General features: G+C 36.9%; 1 protein-coding gene across 1 annotated transcript; it reads left to right on the top strand.

The window, feature by feature from the left end:
* Positions 1-303: 303 nt before the first annotated feature.
* ppk17 (amiloride-sensitive sodium channel pickpocket 17) lies at positions 304-20,146 on the top strand. Its single transcript, XM_075296275.1, has 8 exons — positions 304-414; positions 486-617; positions 18,587-18,746; positions 18,824-19,179; positions 19,272-19,402; positions 19,554-19,710; positions 19,776-19,889; positions 19,955-20,146. The coding sequence occupies exons 1-8, from the start codon at positions 313-315 to the stop codon at positions 20,099-20,101; spliced, it is 1,299 nt and encodes a 432-aa protein (XP_075152390.1). The 5' UTR covers positions 304-312; the 3' UTR covers positions 20,102-20,146.
* Positions 20,147-21,355: the final 1,209 nt, after the last annotated feature.

Raw genomic sequence — 21,355 nt, 5'->3', positions numbered from 1 at the left:
CTAATTTTCAATGACACATTTCGTTAATATAGCAAAAAAAGTTTATTTTTTCTAACAGTGTATGTCTGAGATATTTTGTTTTGGATCATAACTTTAACATGTGTAGCGAAAATGTTAACATTTTTATCACTCTTCCCAACTTATCTGGTAATGGTTTGTAAATCAAAAACTTCTTATCGGACATCAATCGATGGATATGAAAGTCTAGTGTGGGAATTTCTACCACCTGGCGAATTTACCTATACGCAATTTAGGTAGAACTTCAATTTAGTTTCCTTCGGAAGACGCATCATATCGGTTGTAACATTTGCAATGGGTTATTGGTCGGAATTAAGAGCCTGGCTATTAAAGGATCCTGCAAAGCTTATACGTTATTTGGTTTTATTTGTTTGTTGTATTATTGTGATAGTACAGGTATAGCTTAGCGAAAAAAGAGTGAAGAAGGAGTGGTTTTCTGTTTTTTTTGTACATTTTAATTTTTCCAGCTCTACGAATGTTTTTCGAAATTGGATAATCCACCAATATCCACACATTCCTATTATAATTTGAATGATACAATTGAAATGCCAGCTGTTACCATATGTCGAGATCCTCCTTACAAGGAAGAAGAATTGACTGTAAGTATGATTGTGAGTAAAATCCTTCGCATTAATAGCAGATATTCAAAATTTTGCATCCTTTAACTGAAGGTTAGGTTAGGTTATGTGGCAGCCCGATGAATCAGGCTCACTTAGACTATTCAGTCCATTGTGATACCACAGTGGTGAACTTCTCTCTTATCACTGAGTGCTGCCCGATTCCATGTTAAGCTCAATGACAAGGGACCTCCTTTTTATAGCCGAGTCCGAACGGCGTTCCACATTCCAGTGAAACCACTTAGAGAAGCTTTGAAACCCTCAGAAATGTCACCAGCATTACTGAGGTGGGATAATCCACCGTTGAAAAACTTTTTGGTGTTCGGCCGTAGCAGGAATCGAACCCACGACCTTGTGTATGCAAGGCGGGCATGCTAACCATTGCACCACGGTGAAACTGGCAAACTTTTCCAGTAATCTTGGAATCTTCTAGATACACACGATAAGGAATATGATCACCTCTAAAATGTGTTAAGAGCAAAATGTTATTTTTGGATGGGTAATATTGAAGCAAACTTTTTTCCATTTTTGCATCACATCAAAGTTCATTTTGTGATTTTCCCAATCACAAGTGCAAATTTGAATTTTACATGGGCTTGTCATAGGACGGAAGAACTTCGTTTTTTTTTTGCATTGCTATAGAAGTTCACTTGAATGATGATAAAAACAATAATGAAACAAACATTTTTCACCATTTTTATACCCTGCGCCACACTATGGAACAGGGTATTATAAGTTAGTGCATATGTTTGCAACACCCAGAAGGAGACGAAATAGACACATGGTGTCTTTGGCAAAAATGCTCAGGGTGGGCTCTTGAGTCGATGTAGCGATGTCCGTCTGTCCGTGAACACATTTTTGTAATCAAAGTCTAGCTCGCAGTTTTAGTCCAATCGACTTCAAATTTGACACAAGTATGTGTTTTGGCTCAGAATAGATCCCTATTGATCTTGGAAGAAATCGGTTCAGATTTAGATATAGCTCACATACATATATTTCGCCCGATATGGACTTATATGGCCCCAGAAGCCAGAGTTTTATCCTAATTTGTTTAAAATTTTGCACAAGAAGAACAATTAGTACTATAGTCAAGTGTGCCAAATTTTATTGAAATCGGTTCAGATTTATATATAGCTCCCATATATATCTTTCGCCCGATATGGACTAATACGCTCCCAGAAGCCAGAGTTTTACCCCAATTTGGTTGAAATTTTTCACTAGGAGTACAATTAGTAGTGTAGTCAAGTGTGCCAAATTTTATTGAAATCGGCTCAGATTTAGATATAGCTCCCATATATAGCTTTCGCTCGATTTACACTCATGTGACCACAGAGGCCAATTTTTAACTCCGATTTAGTTGAAATTTTGCACAGGGAGTAGAATAAGCAATGTTGCTATGCGTGCCAAATTTGGTTGAAATCGGTTCTGATTTAGATATAGCTTCAATAGATAGCTTTCGGCCGATTTACACTCATATGACCACAGAGGCCAATTTTTTTGCTCCGATTTAGTTGAAATTTTGCACGGGGAGTAGAATTAGCATTGTAGCTATGCGTGCCAAATCTAATTGAAATCGGTTCAGATTTAGATATAGCTCCCATATATAGCTTTCGCTCGATTTACACTCATGTGACCACAGAGGCCAATTTTTAACTCCGATTTAGTTGAAATTTTGCACAGGGAGTAGAATAAGCATTGTTGCTATGCGTGCCAAATTTGGTTAAAATCGATTCAGATTTATATATAGCTCCCATATATAGCTTTCGCCCGATTTACACTCATATGACCACAGAGGGCAATTTTTAACTCCCATTTAGTTGAAATTTTGCACAGGAAGTAGAATTAGCATTGTAGCTATGCGTGCCCAATTTGGTTGAAATCGGTTCTGATTTAGATATAGCTCCCATATATATGTTCTTCTGATTTCGACAAAAATGGTCAAAATACCAACATTTTCCTGTTAAATCGCCACTGCTTAGTCGAAAAGTTGTAAAAATGACTCTAATTTTCCTAAACTTCTAATACATATATATCGAGCGATAAATCATAAATAAACTTTTGCGAAGTTTCCTTAAAATTGCTTCAGATTTAAATGTTTCCCATATTTTTTTTACTGACATAGTGTGCCCCTCTCGTGCATTAGCCGACTTAAATTTTGAGTCTATAGATTTTGTAGAAGTCTATCAAATTCTGTCCAGATCGAGTGATATTTAAAAGTATGTATTTGGGACAAACCTTTATATATAGCCCACAACACATTTGACGGATGTGATAGGGTATCGAAAATTTAGATCTACAAAGTGGTGCAGGGTATAATATAGTCGGCCCCGCCCGACTTTAGACTTTCCTTACTTATTGTTTTTAGTTTTATGGATTTTTTATTATTATCTAAAGCTTCTCTAAGTGGTTTTACCGATATACCCGCAAAAAATAATTCTTTCCTCTCAAACGATAGTTTAGACAAACCCAGCAATAGTGTCGCCAAAGAAGTAGTGAAAATTTTCTTTTTGGATCCGGAAGTGGATCCATTTCAACAGCCGTTACAGCAGTTCTTTAGTTGTGATCCGTGATTCAGTGTTTTGGACGTGAATTAAAAATGTTTTCGATATTTTGATAAATAAATTATTTTCAATTTTTTATGATTTTTAATGCATTCTATTGCTTGCCTGAAACGTTTGACATCAAATATTTTCCAAATTTCGCAATTTTTGAATTTAGCAAGAATGAATTTAGCAATTTTTCGACAAAATTTAAATAATTTGTACCATTTTATTAATCCTTATTCCATTTTCTCTTTAAAAATATGAAAACAGTGAGCTGTAAAAAAATTGAGTTAAAAGGAATTCATGAGTCGTTAAAGTAAAGAACACCTTTGGAAGGACATTTTTGAAAGTGATTTTAAAGTTGTGCTTTTGGAAGTACTTCCACATTTTTTGCTGGGAACAAATATCGTTTTCCATTTGCTTTTCGCTGTAAGTTTGTTTCGAAGAAAAGTACATACTTTTTGTGATAAACGTTGATTCTTTTATAGGATGAAAACACAATGTCATATAGACTAACTAAAAAAAATTGATTTTCAGGCTATTTCCCTCATATCTTTCTTACTTTCACGAGATCTTTTTAGTACTTAGCAACTTTTTCTGTAATACAAACAATGTAGAAGAAATTATTCGATTTTATAAATTTTTCCTTTCGCCTGGGCGAAGAATCGAACCGCGGACTATACACTTTTTAAGCCAACACACTATGAACTGTGCTGTTATTCAACAAGACAATTATCGCTAAAGCCACACACAAGCAACGCAAACAGTCAAGTCAGTCAGTTATATTTCTAAAGCATAGTTTTCGGCGCACACTAGCCGATATGAAGAAACTTTATTTGACAAAAACATATTAGTTAGCCACCGTGGAACAATGGTTAGCATGCCCACTTTGCATACAAAAGGTAGTGGGTTCAATCCCACTAGCTTTTGTATTTGTTCGACATTACATACTACTACAATAAATTTTTACTATGAAACTATAAAATGTGTCTTATTAAAGAGTTAAAGCTAGAAAATAACAGTGCTTGATATACCCACCAAAAAAGCGTCGCCTAAAAAGTTCTTTTTGAATCCGGAAGTGGTGCAAAATTGACGCAGAAGCGATGAATTTAACATGGGCTTGTCATAGGACGGAAATCCTCCATTTCAACAGCCGTTGCACAAAATTTGCACCACTTCTTAAGGTGTGATCCGAATTCAATGTTTTGGATGTAAATTAAAAAATTCTGTATAATTTGTTATAATTTTTAATGGATTCTAACGCATGTCGGAAACGTTTGTCCTCAAATATTTTCAAAAATTCACATTTTTTTCAGATTGGATTTAGCATTTTTGTCGACAAAATTTAAATGATTTGTACAATTTTATGAATTCTTACTCAGTTTTTAACCTATTTGAAACAAAAAAGTTAAAATTTCCATTAAAAGTATGAAAAAACCATGTTATAAAAATTGAATTAAAAGAACTTTTTGGGTAGTTAAAATAAAGAACATCATTGGGAGTGCATCTTCTAGAAGTGCTTTTAAAGTTGTGCCTTTGGAAGAACTTCCAAATTTGTTTGCTGGGTAAACGAAATGGACTGGGGTTTTGGCTCAAAAATTATTTTTTTTTCTTGCGAAACTAAAAATTTTGTAACAAAAAAATTGTTTTATAAAATTTTGAAATTTTCAAAGAAATTTGAAAAACGAACAAAAAAATACGTGTTCGGTACGCGTACTCCAGATGTTTTTTTTCTTTGTGTGTAGTTTTAAAGCCAGGTAGGTTCTTAACAAATGTTTTTATTTGAAGGAAGCCCCACCATTGGCTCTGAATCAATACTAAACGCCTTAAGAGAAGGTCAGAATTTTTGGATTCAAGTAAACTTGCTCTGAGAGTATGAACTAAACGTGGAACCGTATAAATAATTTCTCTAAAGCAGGAGAAAATTTTTCGATACAGGAGCTCTGTATACTAATTTTAATTTTGAAGAGTCCATACAAAATTTCTTTATTTAAAGAAATTCGAAAAAGAAAATTTATTTAAAAAGTCGCATTTTTGGTTCCGAATTAATACCAACATTTTTGGATGCAAGTAAATAAATTTTGAGTGCATTAAAAAAATATATTGGAATTTATAGGGGAAAAGTAGGTTTAAAATTTAATTTAACATCTAGGCAAAAAACCGTCGAACGGAACGGACGCGTTTTTTAATAGTGGATAAAATCATCGTAATAAGTACCTACTACGAATTTCAAGTGTGGTGGGATATTAGGCCACCATGCAGAGAAATTCAAAGACATCCACTGGGTTGCTAACTTCAGGGCCCAGTGGACGGGTATCGACTGGAGTTATAAATTTGGGCAATGACCAAGAGTTAGGCCCAATTAGTCGACCTGTAGACGGGTCGACAGGTGGCGACAATTTGACAAGTCGAACCTTTTCCAAGGTAACGGCATCAAAAGGAGGTAATCCCTCACGAAAGAGATTCAAGGAACGCAGAAATGCTTTGTTTATCCTAAAGAAATTAGGATCAGTCGACCCAAGCACGTTGTCGGCTAAACAAAGCGATTCCTTAAAATGGGCTCAAGGAATTCTTGAGGCTGGAAAAAGGGAACGATCACCGGATGAGCTGCCATCCTCCAAAAGGGATCAACGATCGTTTGCCTCAGTTGCTAAAGACAGCCTTGTGATGGCTATCATAAATAAAGGAGCATTGGACGGTATGGTTCCAAAGCAAAAATGGGGGGAAATTGAGAATGCTTTGTCTGGCGTCTACTCACAGGTGCTGGAAAAGTTTCCCGGCCCAGATCCTCGACACCAAGAGGCTGGTTGGTATCAAGGACGATTTAAGCTAGTCGCATTTGAGGACCAGAGGTCTATAGAATGTTTTAAAGCTGCTCTGATACTAATTGGTGAAGTTTGGGAAGGAGCTGCTCTAGAGTTAGTCGAGAAGAAAGACATACCGGCTAGACCAAGAGCACATGCGTGGATACCTGCAAACCCTCCTGACCCTGAATCTATTTTAAATAGACTGAAACAATGCAATCCAGATCTTCCAACAGCTGATTGGAAGGTTGGCATTTCGGATGAAGTGGATGGGCCAAGACGGCATGCAGTGTTTATATTGAACACTCAGTCTTTGCCACATCTAGCATAGTCTCAGGACCGTGTATGTTATGGCTTTCATTGTATCCATATGAAGGTGTATAAAAACGATCAGCTAAAGGATTCAGAAATGGACAAGCCTCTGTCTGAATCAGGAGTAAGCGGATCCTCTTGCGAAGTCGAGGGAGATACCAAAGTTGAAGACAGATACCGTATGCGTGGAGATACCAAAGTTGAAGATAGATACCGTATGCGTGAGGAGGCTTCTACTGCCTCAGAACTCACCAAAGTTGAACCTATGGTTATTGCGAGAGTCACCGATATCTCTGAAGAGGACATTCTTGATGACTCGATTGAAGCGGCTGATGTGACGGTTGTTGAAAATCTCGATGGTCCTACGGATCCTCCAGATAAATCTTCATCATTGTAAGGCTGCATGTGCTGCCTTAAAAGTTCTCCTGATGAAAGGGGACATAGACATACTTCTTATTCAAGAACCATATGTTTATAGAAACAAAATATGTGAATTAAGTACTCCGGGGTTCAAACTATTGCAGTATACTGGTAATGATGTAATTCGAGCCTGTATAATTGCTAAAAACGAGCTTAACTTGTTTCTGCTTCCTTCAATGTGCAATGCAGACACTGTCGTTGCCAATTTAGAAATAGCCAAATGCAAATATTGGGTATCTTCGGTCTATATGCACGCTAACAAAAAATCGCTTCTGTAACATATACTCCCAAACATATTTTGCTTCAAGCATATACATTTTTGGGTATTGCCCAAACATTTATATGTTTGATCTCTTCCAATATATAATATGTTTGAAAGCATATTGGTCTAAACAATATATGTTTGAGTAGTCTAAGTTCCAAACATTTTGTATTTTTGCATCCAAGTTCAATAATGTTGTCTTCCAAAAAACAATATGTTATTATATGAACATATAATATGTTTGGAAGCATTTTGCACCCAAAATTATTATATGCTTAAAAAAAATTCTCAAAATTTTATTTATTTATTTATATATTTACAATCATAATGAATTATGAAAATAAACAGGTAATATAGCTGCTAACAACATAGGTTTTCGACCTGAATGCCCAAATTTTGTTTCTGCCCAATTGTATATTCCCCCACATCTTTCTCACTTCCACGAGATTTTTTAGTTCTTAGCACCTTTTTCTGTAATACAAATATTGTAGAAGAAATTATTCAATTGTATGATTTTTTTATTTTAATTTTACCTTTTGCCGGACGGGGATTCGAACAGCGGACCACACAGTTTGTAAGGATCAAAGAAGTAGCTGAGCAATTGCCCAAGGAAAAATAAAATGTTAATTTTGTAATAACAAGCAACAACCACCAACTTAATTCAATATCGCTCCCTGTTAAATAGCGCTCCAAGCTACTAAACACATATATGTTTATAGGCTATTTCTAAATTAATATATGTTTGCATCCAAGCATATTATATTTACAAACATTTTATGTCCCAAACATAATATGTTCTAACATATTAACATATATGTCCCAAACATGTTATGCTAGTTTATGAACATTATATGCTTGCACTCAAAAATATTGTGTTTAAAAATTTGTGTTCCAAACATATAATGTTTATAGCCAAACATATGAAAAACAGTCTTTTTCATCCGTGCACGAGATTTTTTAGTTCTTAGCACCTTTTTCTGTAATACAAACATTGCAGAAGAAATTATTCAATTTTATGATTTTTTTTTAATTTTAATTTTACCTTTTTTTACCGGACGGGGATTCGAACAGCGGACCACACAGTTTGTAAGGATCAAAGAAGTAGCTGATCAATTGCCCAAGGAAAAATAAAATGTTAATTTTGTAATAACAAGCAACAACCACCAACTTAATTCAACATCGCTCCAAGCTACTAAACACATATATGTTTATAGGCTATTTCTAAATTAATATATGTTTGCATCCAAGCATATTATATTTACAAACATTTTATGTCCCAAACATAATATGTTCTAACATATTAACATATATGTCCCAAACATGTTATGCTAGTTTATGAACATTATATGCTTGCACTCAAAAATATTGTGTTTAAAAATTTGTGTTCCAAACATATAATGTTTATAGCCAAAAATATGAAAAACAGTCTTTTTCATCCGTGTGGGACATGACAGGGAGATGCCTCCATATGCCGTTAAGACCTTAGTTGAGGAGTCACTGAAAACAAAGACGAAACTCATTATGGGATGCGATGCGAATGCGCATCATAGTATATGGGGAAGTAGTGATACTAATGCAAGGGGAGAGTCGCTAATAGAGTTAATTTGCGTACTAATCTGGTAGTTTACAACAAGGGAGATGCCCCAACCTTTGTCACTAAAAACAGGCAAGAGGTTTTGGACATCACCTTGGCCTCGCAAGAACTGAATGAAATGATATCTGAGTGGCATGTTTTAAGTGAACACAGCTTCTCAGATCATCGCTACATCAGTTTCAAATTTGATGTTCATACCACCAAGACCATATTTCCGCCAAATGTTAGGAAAGCTGACTGGAATAGGTATAGGGAATCGTTCAATATGATGATAACGGAAATACCAGAGACAAATATGAGCACTGTGCAAGTTATCGAACACGCAGTGGAGAGGATTACTAAGGCCTTCAACATTTCACTGAAAGCTGCATGCCCTAAAGGGAAGCCAAGGGGGAAAAATCGACCACCATGGTGGTCTACGGAGTTAGGTAATATGAGGAAATCGTGCAGGAAGCTCTTTAACAAAGCAAAGTCCACCAGAGCTCCTGTGGATTGGGACGCTTACAAGAAGAATCTGAGAGGATACAAGCGAGAACTGAGAAAGGATCAGCATAACTCTTGGAATGATTACTGCAGCAGCATTGAGAATACGTCCGAGGCTTCCAGACTACGGAAGGTGCTAGCATCCACGAGCTCCGCTCCAGGTTTCATTAAAACATCGGAGGGCAATTGGACAACGTCCAGTGAGGAGACGCTGGAGGTACTATTGGACACACATTTTTCCGGAAATCAGACGGTTGAACCATGCACTGGCGGTGCCACAGTGGCTCAGCGGTCGTTTCCTATCGAGGAAATTGTATCAGAATCTAGAATAAAATGGGCGTTAAATAGCTTTGGATCATTCAAATCCCCCGGACCTGATGGAATTACTCCGGCGGAGTTAAAAGCGGTGGCTGACAGAATTATCCCCTGGTTGTCGACGATATATATAGGATGTATCAACTTAGCATATATTCCACGAAAGTGGAGAGAATCAAAAGTCGTTTTCATACCTAAAGCGGGAAAAGCCTCTCACTCGAATGCGAAGGATTTCCGACCAATCAGCTTATCATCATTCCTACTTAAGACTCTGGAGAGGATGATAGATATTTATCTTAGAACTAGCGTCGATTCAAGTTTGCTCTCGAAACGACAACATGCATACTCGAAAGGCAGGTCTACTGAGACCGCATTACATGAACTAGTCAGCTTTATTGAAAGCTCACTATCTGTCAAAGAATACACAATCGTGGCATTTCTAGACATCGAAGGGGCGTTCAATAACGTCCATCCGAGCTCGATATTAAATGGACTGACAACTCTGAATGTTGATCCAGGTATACTTAGGCTGTTAGACGAACTTCTAAGGAAGAGACGCATTTCAGCCACACTAGGACAAGCAAACATACAAAGGTATGTGGACAGAGGCACTCCTCAAGGAGGAGTTCTATCACCTCTTCTTTGGAATGTTGCTATAAACGACCTTCTGGTTTCCCTAGAAAAAGAAAGGATACAAGTGGTGGCATACGCAGATGATGTGGCGCTAGCAGTCAGGGGAAAATTCCCATCAACAGTTAGAGATATTATACAGAGAGCCCTCCGGATGGCTGAGAAATGGGCGAAAGATAATGGTCTTGGGGTAAATCCTGCAAAGACAGAAATAGTCACGTACTGCAAAGATCGCAAAACTCCCACGGTTAGGCCCATTTCCTTAGGGGGTATTGAAATTCCCTTTAGGGAGTGTGCAAAATACCTTGGCGTTATTTTGGACAGGAAACAGAACTTTAAGCTTAATATTGAAGAAAGGGCGAGGAAAGCAATGGTAGCTTAATACTCGTGCAAAAAGGCAATAGGGAAAAAGTGGGGACTAAAACCAAAAATTGTACATTGGCTATACACGGCAGTGGTTAGACCTATAATGCTATATGGTGTTGTAGTCTGGTGGCCGGCACTTCACCAGCCGACAAGTTTAGACAAAGTTCAGCGTATGGCGTGCTTGTGTATCTCAGGTGCATTCAGCAAGACAGGAACAAACTCCCTTAATGTCATACTGCATCTATTGCCTTTAGACATTTTGGCCAAACAGTCAGCTGCAACAACGGCTGTGCGGTTGCGCGAGCTGGTCCTACGGATCCTCCAGATAAATCTTCATCATTGTAAGGCTGCATGTGCTGCCTTAAAAGTTCTCCTGATGAAAGGGGACATAGACATACTTCTTATTCAAGAACCATATGTTTATAGAAACAAAATATGTGAATTAAGTACTCCGGGGTTCAAACTATTGCAGTATACTGGTAATGATGTAATTCGAGCCTGTATAATTGCTAAAAACGAGCTTAACTTGTTTCTGCTTCCTTCAATGTGCAATGCAGACACTGTCGTTGCCAATTTAGAAATAGCCAAATGCAAATATTGGGTATCTTCGGTCTATATGCACGCTAACAAAAAATCGCTTCTGTAACATATACTCCCAAACATATTTTGCTTCAAGCATATACATTTTTGGGTATTGCCCAAACATTTATATGTTTGATCTCTTCCAATATATAATATGTTTGAAAGCATATTGGTCTAAACAATATATGTTTGAGTAGTCTAAGTTCCAAACATTTTGTATTTTTGCATCCAAATTCAATAATGTTGTCTTCCAAAAAACAATATGTTATTATATGAACATATAATATGTTTGGAAGCATTTTGCACCCAAAATTATTATATGCTTAAAAAAAATTCTCAAAATTTTATTTATTTATTTATATATTTACAATCATAATGAATTATGAAAATAAACAGGTAATATAGCTGCTAACAACATAGGTTTTCGACCTGAATGCCCAAATTTTGTTTCTGCCCAATTGTATATTCCCCCACATCTTTCTCACTTCCACGAGATTTTTTAGTTCTTAGCACCTTTTTCTGTAATACAAATATTGTAGAAGAAATTATTCAATTGTATGATTTTTTTATTTTAATTTTACCTTTTGCCGGACGGGGATTCGAACAGCGGACCACACAGTTTGTAAGGATCAAAGAAGTAGCTGAGCAATTGCCCAAGGAAAAATAAAATGTTAATTTTGTAATAACAAGCAACAACCACCAACTTAATTCAATATCGCTCCCTGTTAAATAGCGCTCCAAGCTACTAAACACATATATGTTTATAGGCTATTTCTAAATTAATATATGTTTGCATCCAAGCATATTATATTTACAAACATTTTATGTCCCAAACATAATATGTTCTAACATATTAACATATATGTCCCAAACATGTTATGCTAGTTTATGAACATTATATGCTTGCACTCAAAAATATTGTGTTTAAAAATTTGTGTTCCAAACATATAATGTTTATAGCCAAACATATGAAAAACAGTCTTTTTCATCCGTGCACGAGATTTTTTAGTTCTTAGCACCTTTTTCTGTAATACAAACATTGCAGAAGAAATTATTCAATTTTATGATTTTTTTTTAATTTTAATTTTACCTTTTTTTACCGGACGGGGATTCGAACAGCGGACCACACAGTTTGTAAGGATCAAAGAAGTAGCTGATCAATTGCCCAAGGAAAAATAAAATGTTAATTTTGTAATAACAAGCAACAACCACCAACTTAATTCAACATCGCTCCCTGTTAAATAGCGCTCCAAGCTACTAAACACATATATGTTTATAGGCTATTTCTAAATTAATATATGTTTGCATCCAAGCATATTATATTTACAAACATTTTATGTCCCAAACATAATATGTTCTAACATATTAACATATATGTCCCAAACATGTTATGCTAGTTTATGAACATTATATGCTTGCACTCAAAAATATTGTGTTTAAAAATTTGTGTTCCAAACATATAATGTTTATAGCCAAAAATATGAAAAACAGTCTTTTTCATCCGTGTGGGACATGACAGGGAGATGCCTCCATATGCCGTTAAGACCTTAGTTGAGGAGTCACTGAAAACAAAGACGAAACTCATTATGGGATGCGATGCGAATGCGCATCATAGTATATGGGGAAGTAGTGATACTAATGCAAGGGGAGAGTCGCTAATAGAGTTAATTTGCGTACTAATCTGGTAGTTTACAACAAGGGAGATGCCCCAACCTTTGTCACTAAAAACAGGCAAGAGGTTTTGGACATCACCTTGGCCTCGCAAGAACTGAATGAAATGATATCTGAGTGGCATGTTTTAAGTGAACACAGCTTCTCAGATCATCGCTACATCAGTTTCAAATTTGATGTTCATACCACCAAGACCATATTTCCGCCAAATGTTAGGAAAGCTGACTGGAATAGGTATAGGGAATCGTTCAATATGATGATAACGGAAATACCAGAGACAAATATGAGCACTGTGCAAGTTATCGAACACGCAGTGGAGAGGATTACTAAGGCCTTCAACATTTCACTGAAAGCTGCATGCCCTAAAGGGAAGCCAAGGGGGAAAAATCGACCACCATGGTGGTCTACGGAGTTAGGTAATATGAGGAAATCGTGCAGGAAGCTCTTTAACAAAGCAAAGTCCACCAGAGCTCCTGTGGATTGGGACGCTTACAAGAAGAATCTGAGAGGATACAAGCGAGAACTGAGAAAGGATCAGCATAACTCTTGGAATGATTACAGCAGCAGCATTGAGAATACGTCCGAGGCTTCCAGACTACGGAAGGTGCTAGCATCCACGAGCTCCGCTCCAGGTTTCATTAAAACATCGGAGGGCAATTGGACAACGTCCAGTGAGGAGACGCTGGAGGTACTATTGGACACACATTTTTCCGGAAATCAGACGGTTGAACCATGCACTGGCGGTGCCACAGTGGCTCAGCGGTCGTTTCCTATCGAGGAAATTGTATCAGAATCTAGAATAAAATGGGCGTTAAATAGCTTTGGATCATTCAAATCCCCCGGACCTGATGGAATTACTCCGGCGGAGTTAAAAGCGGTGGCTGACAGAATTATCCCCTGGTTGTCGACGATATATATAGGATGTATCAACTTAGCATATATTCCACGAAAGTGGAGAGAATCAAAAGTCGTTTTCATACCTAAAGCGGGAAAAGCCTCTCACTCGAATGCGAAGGATTTCCGACCAATCAGCTTATCATCATTCCTACTTAAGACTCTGGAGAGGATGATAGATATTTATCTTAGAACTAGCGTCGATTCAAGTTTGCTCTCGAAACGACAACATGCATACTCGAAAGGCAGGTCTACTGAGACCGCATTACATGAACTAGTCAGCTTTATTGAAAGCTCACTATCTGTCAAAGAATACACAATCGTGGCATTTCTAGACATCGAAGGGGCGTTCAATAACGTCCATCCGAGCTCGATATTAAATGGACTGACAACTCTGAATGTTGATCCAGGTATACTTAGGCTGTTAGACGAACTTCTAAGGAAGAGACGCATTTCAGCCACACTAGGACAAGCAAACATACAAAGGTATGTGGACAGAGGCACTCCTCAAGGAGGAGTTCTATCACCTCTTCTTTGGAATGTTGCTATAAACGACCTTCTGGTTTCCCTAGAAAAAGAAAGGATACAAGTGGTGGCATACGCAGATGATGTGGCGCTAGCAGTCAGGGGAAAATTCCCATCAACAGTTAGAGATATTATACAGAGAGCCCTCCGGATGGCTGAGAAATGGGCGAAAGATAATGGTCTTGGGGTAAATCCTGCAAAGACAGAAATAGTCACGTACTGCAAAGATCGCAAAACTCCCACGGTTAGGCCCATTTCCTTAGGGGGTATTGAAATTCCCTTTAGGGAGTGTGCAAAATACCTTGGCGTTATTTTGGACAGGAAACAGAACTTTAAGCTTAATATTGAAGAAAGGGCGAGGAAAGCAATGGTAGCTTAATACTCGTGCAAAAAGGCAATAGGGAAAAAGTGGGGACTAAAACCAAAAATTGTACATTGGCTATACACGGCAGTGGTTAGACCTATAATGCTATATGGTGTTGTAGTCTGGTGGCCGGCACTTCACCAGCCGACAAGTTTAGACAAAGTTCAGCGTATGGCGTGCTTGTGTATCTCAGGTGCATTCAGCAAGACAGGAACAAACTCCCTTAATGTCATACTGCATCTATTGCCTTTAGACATTTTGGCCAAACAGTCAGCTGCAACAACGGCTGTGCGGTTGCGCGAGCTATCGCTGAGGCCGGAAAAAAGTTACGGTCACAGTTCGGTCCTCAAAATAATGCCAGATGTGCCTAACGTAGTGGATTACACTTTGGCGAGTCCACTTTTCGACAAAAAGTTTGAGACTCTAATTCCCAACAGTGAGGCGTGGTGTACACGGACCCCGGGGAATAAAAGATATATAGATTTCTACACTGATGGCTCCAAATTGGATGGCCAAGTGGGTTTCGGAGTATATTCTAAAGATCTGGAACTTCGAATAGCGAAAAGATTACCTGATCACTGTAGTGTTTTTCAGGCTGAAATATTAGCAATAAGAGAAATGGTGAATTGGCTGAGAAGTAATGCTCCAAGCAATATTGGCATTAATATATACTCAGACAGTCAACATGCAATAAAATCCTTGGACTCTGTGTTCCTCAACTCGAAAACGGTCATCGACTGCCGCAAATCTCTCAATGAGATGGCTGAGCAGCACAATATTCACCTAATATGGGTGCCTGGTCACAGGAACATACCGGGGAACTGCGAAGCAGATGAGCTAGCAAGGCTAGGAACTACCTTACATATTCCAGGGGAACTAGAATCTGTTGGTGTGCCTCTGGCTACCTGCAAGCTCTTACTGCGTGAGAAGGCTGTCATGATGGCAAATGTTCGATGGGAGAATTGTAAGGGTTGTAACGACACCAAGCAAATATGGCCCCATTTAAACTTAAACCGCACACTAGATATGCTAGTGTTCTCGAGACGCCAGATATCACTCCTGATATCTGATATAACGGGTCGCTGCCTGATAGGCGATTTTGCAAAAACTATTGGTGCGAAGTATAATGACTATTGTATGAGCTGTCATGATGCGGAGGAAAAGGAATCAATAAAACACCTCTTGTGTGAGTGTCCTGCATTTTATGTAAGGCGTAAGCAAATTTTAGGGGTATATAGCTTCAGATTACTAGCGGACCTGGAAAACGTTAACTTAAGCAGTCTGCTAACGTTTTTGGAACAATCTGGTTTGTTCAACAGAAGAAAATAATCGAGAAGGTTCAACGGTTAAAACTAGAAGTGCCCATATGTAATAGGTACTTTTAGTTAATGTGGTATCACAATGGACTGAATAGTCTAAGTGAGCCTGAATCCTAATCGGGCTGCCACTTTAACCTAACCTAACCTAGGCAAAAAATTTGCACGTTGTTCCAAAAGCACAACTTTAAAAGCACTTGGAAAAATATCCTCCCAAAGTTGTTGTTTATTTTAACGACACAGGATGTTCTTTTAATTAAAATTTTCGCCTTTTTTTTATACCCTCCACCATAGGATGGGGGTATATTAACTTTGTCATAAAGTATATATATTCTGGGCCGTGGTGAAATTCTGAGTCGATCTGAGCATGTCCGTCCGTCCGTCTGTTGAAATCACGCTAACTTCCGAACGAAACAAGCTATCGACTTGAAACTTAGCACAAGTAGTTGTTATTGATGTAGGTCGGATGGTATTGCAAATGGGCCATATCGGCCACTTTTACGTATAGCCCCCATATAAACGGACCCCCAAATTTGGTTTGCGATTGCTCTAAGAGAAGCAAATTTCACCCGATCAGGCTGAAATTTGGTACATGGTGTTAGTATATGGTCTCTAACAACCATGCAAAAATTGGTCCATATCGGTCCATAATTATATATAGCCCCCATATAAACCGATTCCCAGATTTGGTTTGCGGATCCTCTAAGAGAAGCAAATTTCATACGATCCGACTGAAATTTGGTACATGATATTAGTATATAGTCTCTAAGAACCATTCAAAAATTGGTCCATATCAGTCCATAATTATATATAGCCCCTATATAAACCGATCCCCAGATTTGAACACCGGAGTCACTTGGACGAGCGAAATTCATCCGATCCGGTTTAAATTTGCAACGTGGTGTTAATATATGGCCGCTAATAACCATGCCAAAATTGGTCCATATCGGTCTATAGTTATATATAGCTGATCCCCAATCACACAAAAATTGGTCCATATCGGTTCATAATCATGCTTGCCACTCGAGCAAAAATAATCTAGCAAAATTTGTCGAAATTTTATTCCTATAGAAAATTTTGTCAAATTTTATTTCTATAGAAAATTTTGGCAAAATTTTATTTCTGTAGAAAATGTTGTCAAAATTTTAATTCTATAGAGAATGTTGTGAAAATTTTAAATCTTTTGAAAATTTAGTAAAAATTTTATTTCTATAGAAAATTTTGTCAAAATGTTATGTGTATAGAAAATTTTGTTAAAATCGTATTTCTATAGAAAATTTTGTCCAAATTTTACTTCTATAGAAAACGTTGTCAAAATTTTATTTTGTCATAATTTTATTTCTATAGAAAATTTTGTCAAACTTAATTATATACGTATTTAATCGTTCATTTTAAGTTTAATATATACCACGTATGGACTACGTGGTATATATTACGGTATTAGGAAATTTTAAGATCGGCAAAAGTTACCGCAACCCAAGTAAATCGATTGTGGATGACAGTCTTCAGTAGAAGTTTCTGCGCAATCCATGGTGGAGGGTACATAAGCTTCGGCCTGGCCGAACTTACGGCCGTATATACTTGTTCATATTTTTAATGGGTAATTTTAGCTTTGTTTGTTTCAAATTGGTTAAATACCGAGTAAATATTTATAAAATAGTACAAATTATTAAAATTTTTTTGAAACAAATTCTAAATCCATTGTAGAAAATTGTAATTTTTTTAAATATTTATGGGAGCCACCGTGGTGCAATGGTTAGCATCAGTGCTGCCGCTAGTGAAAAATTGAGTGAAGTAGATTTTGGAAAAAAGTGGAGTAGATTGAATAAAATTGAAGTAGCATACATTTTTGAAAACAAAACAATAGAATTCATTTTATTAAACCCTCCACCATAGGATGGGGGTATATTAACTTTGTCATTCCGTTTGTAACACATCCAAATATTGCTCTAAGACCCCATAAAGTATATATATTTTGGGTCGTGGTGAAATTCTGAGTCGATTTGAGCATGTCCGTCCGTCCGTCTGTTGAAATCACGCTAACTTCCGAACGAAGGAAGCTATCGACTTGAAACTTGGCACAAGTAGTTGTTATTGATGTAGGTCGGATGGGAGCCACCATGGTGCAATGGTTAGCATGCCCGCCTTGCATACACAAGGTCGTGGGTTCGATTCCTGCTACGACCGAACACCAACAAGTTTTTCAGCGGTGGATTATCCCACCTCAGTAATGCTGGTGACATTTCTGAGGGTTTCAAAGCTTCTCTAAGTGGTTTCACTGCAATGTGGAACGCCGTTCGGACTCGGCTATAAAAAGGAGGTCCCTTGTCATTGAGCTTAACATAGAATCGGGCAGCACTCAGTGATAAGAGAGAAGTTCACCAATGCGGTATCACAATGGACTGAATAGTCTAGGTGAGCCTGAAATATCGGGCTGCCACCTAACCTAACCTATGGTCAAACGTTTCATGCAAGCGTTGGAATGCATTCAAAATCATATAAAATTATAAAAATTATTAAAAAGAAAATAATAATAAAAAATAAAGACCGAATAAACTCAAAATTTCTAATTATAAAATTTATTTATTTGGTAAAATATTACATTTTTTCAATTCACATCCAAAACACTGAATTCGAATCACACCTTAAGAAGTGATAATGGACATCTGTCCTATGACAAGCCAATTTTAGACAACTTCGGGATCCAAAAAGAGCATTTTCACTTCTTTTTTGACGACACTTTTTTTGCTGGGTTATTATATATGGGGGGCATTATGGCCACACTATGCATCTACCACATATTGTATTTAGTTTTTCTTGGAATAAATTAGTGGTCGGCTTATGCAATATTAATGAAATTTTCTTTACAGGCTATCTCTGGTAACACATGTCAACATCCTCAATACAGTAGCTGTTGGATTTCCTACCCATATGGTGAAGTACCCATATCCGAATTTTTTGTGAATTCAACCTATAATCAAAGTGAGACATTCTATAACTGTCAATATGGTTTGAATTCTTCACCAAACAGTAAGTAACAACATCTGAAGGAAAATATACAAAAACTAACTCACTCTTGGTATTTTTTTATTTTTAATTTCCCATAGATGTTGAAATCACCAGTAGTATGCAATTTTTCGAAGGTCGCTGTCATACCATACGACCTAAGGTACCATTGAAACGAGCCACCAGAGATTCAGGTTATTCGCTAATGTTACAACATCATGTTCCTAAAAAAGATGTGGAATCCGAACGTTATGTTACACGTCCCGGTTGGCATTTATACATTCATGATCCCAAAGAGAATTTCACCGAGGTTAATATGAAAGCATCGGGACGTGTGGAATATGTTTTTGTCGATATCGATGAAGAGATTGAGATAAAGTTACAAAGTCAATATTTTTCAAATGTTGAGACGAAATACCAAACGTGTTCGAAAGAAGAAGGATACAGTGCATTAAAGGTGAGTAGATGGGGAATTGAAAAGGGATTTGGTATTCAAAAATATTTTTCCCAAAAAATATAAATAATTTTTTTTTTATTTTGAATCTCTAGTGTGGAGAAGATTGCATTCTACAAGCTGTGGCTTCATATGCAAATTGTTCCGGACCATGGATGCAAAATACAACTACAGATTCCTGTGCATCTTATAAATCAATAATGACCCTAATTGGAGAATATGGAAGGTAAGGACAATTTATTAAATAGCCAAAGAAGTAAATAAGGATGATAATTACAAATTTTATCCGCTGTTATCCACTTTGTATTACATATACAGAATAGTTGTATATGTATATTATTATCCAAGAAATAAAAAAGGGATCTTCTCTTTTTCAGAGTCTATGCCAGTGATGATGAGCCCGAATGTGATTGCCTACAGCCATGCGAATCTCGATTATTCTCCACTTACATACAAAATCGTAAAAATTTTACTAAAAATGTGGGTGTGCCTACATCACAAATTTGGATTTATTATACAACAAAGTTAATATCGGTAATTAAAAAACAGTTTTTTAACTGAAAAAAATTAATATTTATAATTTTTACTATGGTTAATAGATGATGGAAGAGCGCCCCAATTATGACACAACTCAGTTTATTGCCGATGTTGGTGGTTCTTTAGGATTTTTGTTGGGTTTATCGGTTTTAGGTTTAATAGGCATTTTGGAACATGTAAGTTTGTTTTATTTAGTGTTTAAGTATTTTTGAAAAATATATATTATTTTTACCATTTTTAGCTAACTCTATTTTTATGTGGTGGTGTCATCAAGAAAATGCAACGTAAGCATGAAAAACGTTTGAAAACCAATGAGGATATAGACAAAAAATCGGAAACAAGTGATGATACAGTTGATATTGCCACAATTTACAAAGAGAAAATATAAATAAATGATAACTGCATTTTTTGTTTAATAAAAATATACTTTAAATTAAAAAAAAAGAATTTCATTCAGAACATTTACCGAAACCGATAGGGGAACAGAACTACACGCAGAGAGAAAAGACTGCAGTCGGTGACTGTTTTAGCAGATTTTTCTTCTTTGTCTACTAATAAATTTCTTTTGCACTGAAAAAATATTTACGTGATATTAAAGATTACGCAACCTCAATTTTAGTATGCGCAATTTACACACTATTAAGGACAAATTACTTTAAAACAATGCAATTTTAATTAAAAGAAAGTTTATAATCTTTGCTTCAAAATTTTTTTTCATTAAATTTAGGACACACATTTTGAAAATTGGCGTCCCTTCGTTAAAGTTGCATGACTTTCAACTAAGGCAAATTTTCGTTAAAGTAAAGAAACACATTTTTGATTTAAAGAAATCGTCCTTAATTAACTGAAATATTGAATCTTTAGATTTAAGATAAAAACGCTTCAAATATAGGCTAAGACTTATTTTGAGGATTTTGCATCTTTAGGTTAGGTTAGGTTAAAGTGGCAGCCCGATTAAGATTCAGGCTCACTTAGACTATTCAGTCTATTGTGATACCACATTAACTAAAAGTACCTATTACATATGGGCACTTCTAGTTTTAACCGCTGAACCTTCTCGATTATTTTCTTCTGTTGAACCAACCAGATTGTTCCAAAAACATTAGCAGACTGCTTAAGTTAACGTTTTCCAGGTCCGCCAGTAATCTGAAGCTATATGCCCCTAAAATTTGCTTACGCCTTTCACAAAATGCAGGACACTCACACAAGAGGTGTTTTATTGATTCCTTTTCCTCCGCATCATGACAGCTCATACAATAGTCATTATACTTCGCACCAATAGTTTTTGCAAAATCGCCTATCAGGCAGCGACCCGTTATAGCAGATATCAGGAGTGATATCTGGCGTCTCGAGAACACTAGCATATCTAGTGTGCGGTTTAAGTTTAAATGGGGCCATATTTGCTTGGTGTCGTTACAACCCTTACAATTCTCCCATCGAACATTTGCCATCATGACAGCCTTTTCACGCAGTAAGAGCTTGCAGGTAGCCAGTGGCATACCAACAGATTCTAGTTCCCCTGGAATATGTAAGGTAGTTCCTAGCCTTGCTAGCTCATCTGCTTCGCAGTTCCCCGGTATGTTCCTGTGGCCAGACACCCATATTAGGTGAATATTGTGCTGCTCAGCCATCTCATTGAGAG

This window comes from Haematobia irritans, chromosome 2, assembly GCF_050003625.1.
Source record: "Haematobia irritans isolate KBUSLIRL chromosome 2, ASM5000362v1, whole genome shotgun sequence".
Lineage (NCBI taxonomy): Eukaryota > Metazoa > Arthropoda > Insecta > Diptera > Muscidae > Haematobia > Haematobia irritans.
Note: the sequence above shows the minus strand (reverse complement) of the source record. Positions and strands in the feature narration are given on the sequence as shown.

Excerpts from the sequence above, each read along its gene's own strand:
- ppk17 (XM_075296275.1), top strand. The coding sequence starts at position 313 with ATGGGTTATTGGTCGGAATTAAGAGCCTGGCTATTAAAGGATCCTGCA. Across the intron at positions 415-485 it reads GTATTATTGTGATAGTACAG|CTCTACGAATGTTTTTCGAA; the intron begins GTATAGCTTAGC and ends TAATTTTTCCAG. Across the intron at positions 19,180-19,271 it reads AAGGATACAGTGCATTAAAG|TGTGGAGAAGATTGCATTCT; the intron begins GTGAGTAGATGG and ends TTGAATCTCTAG.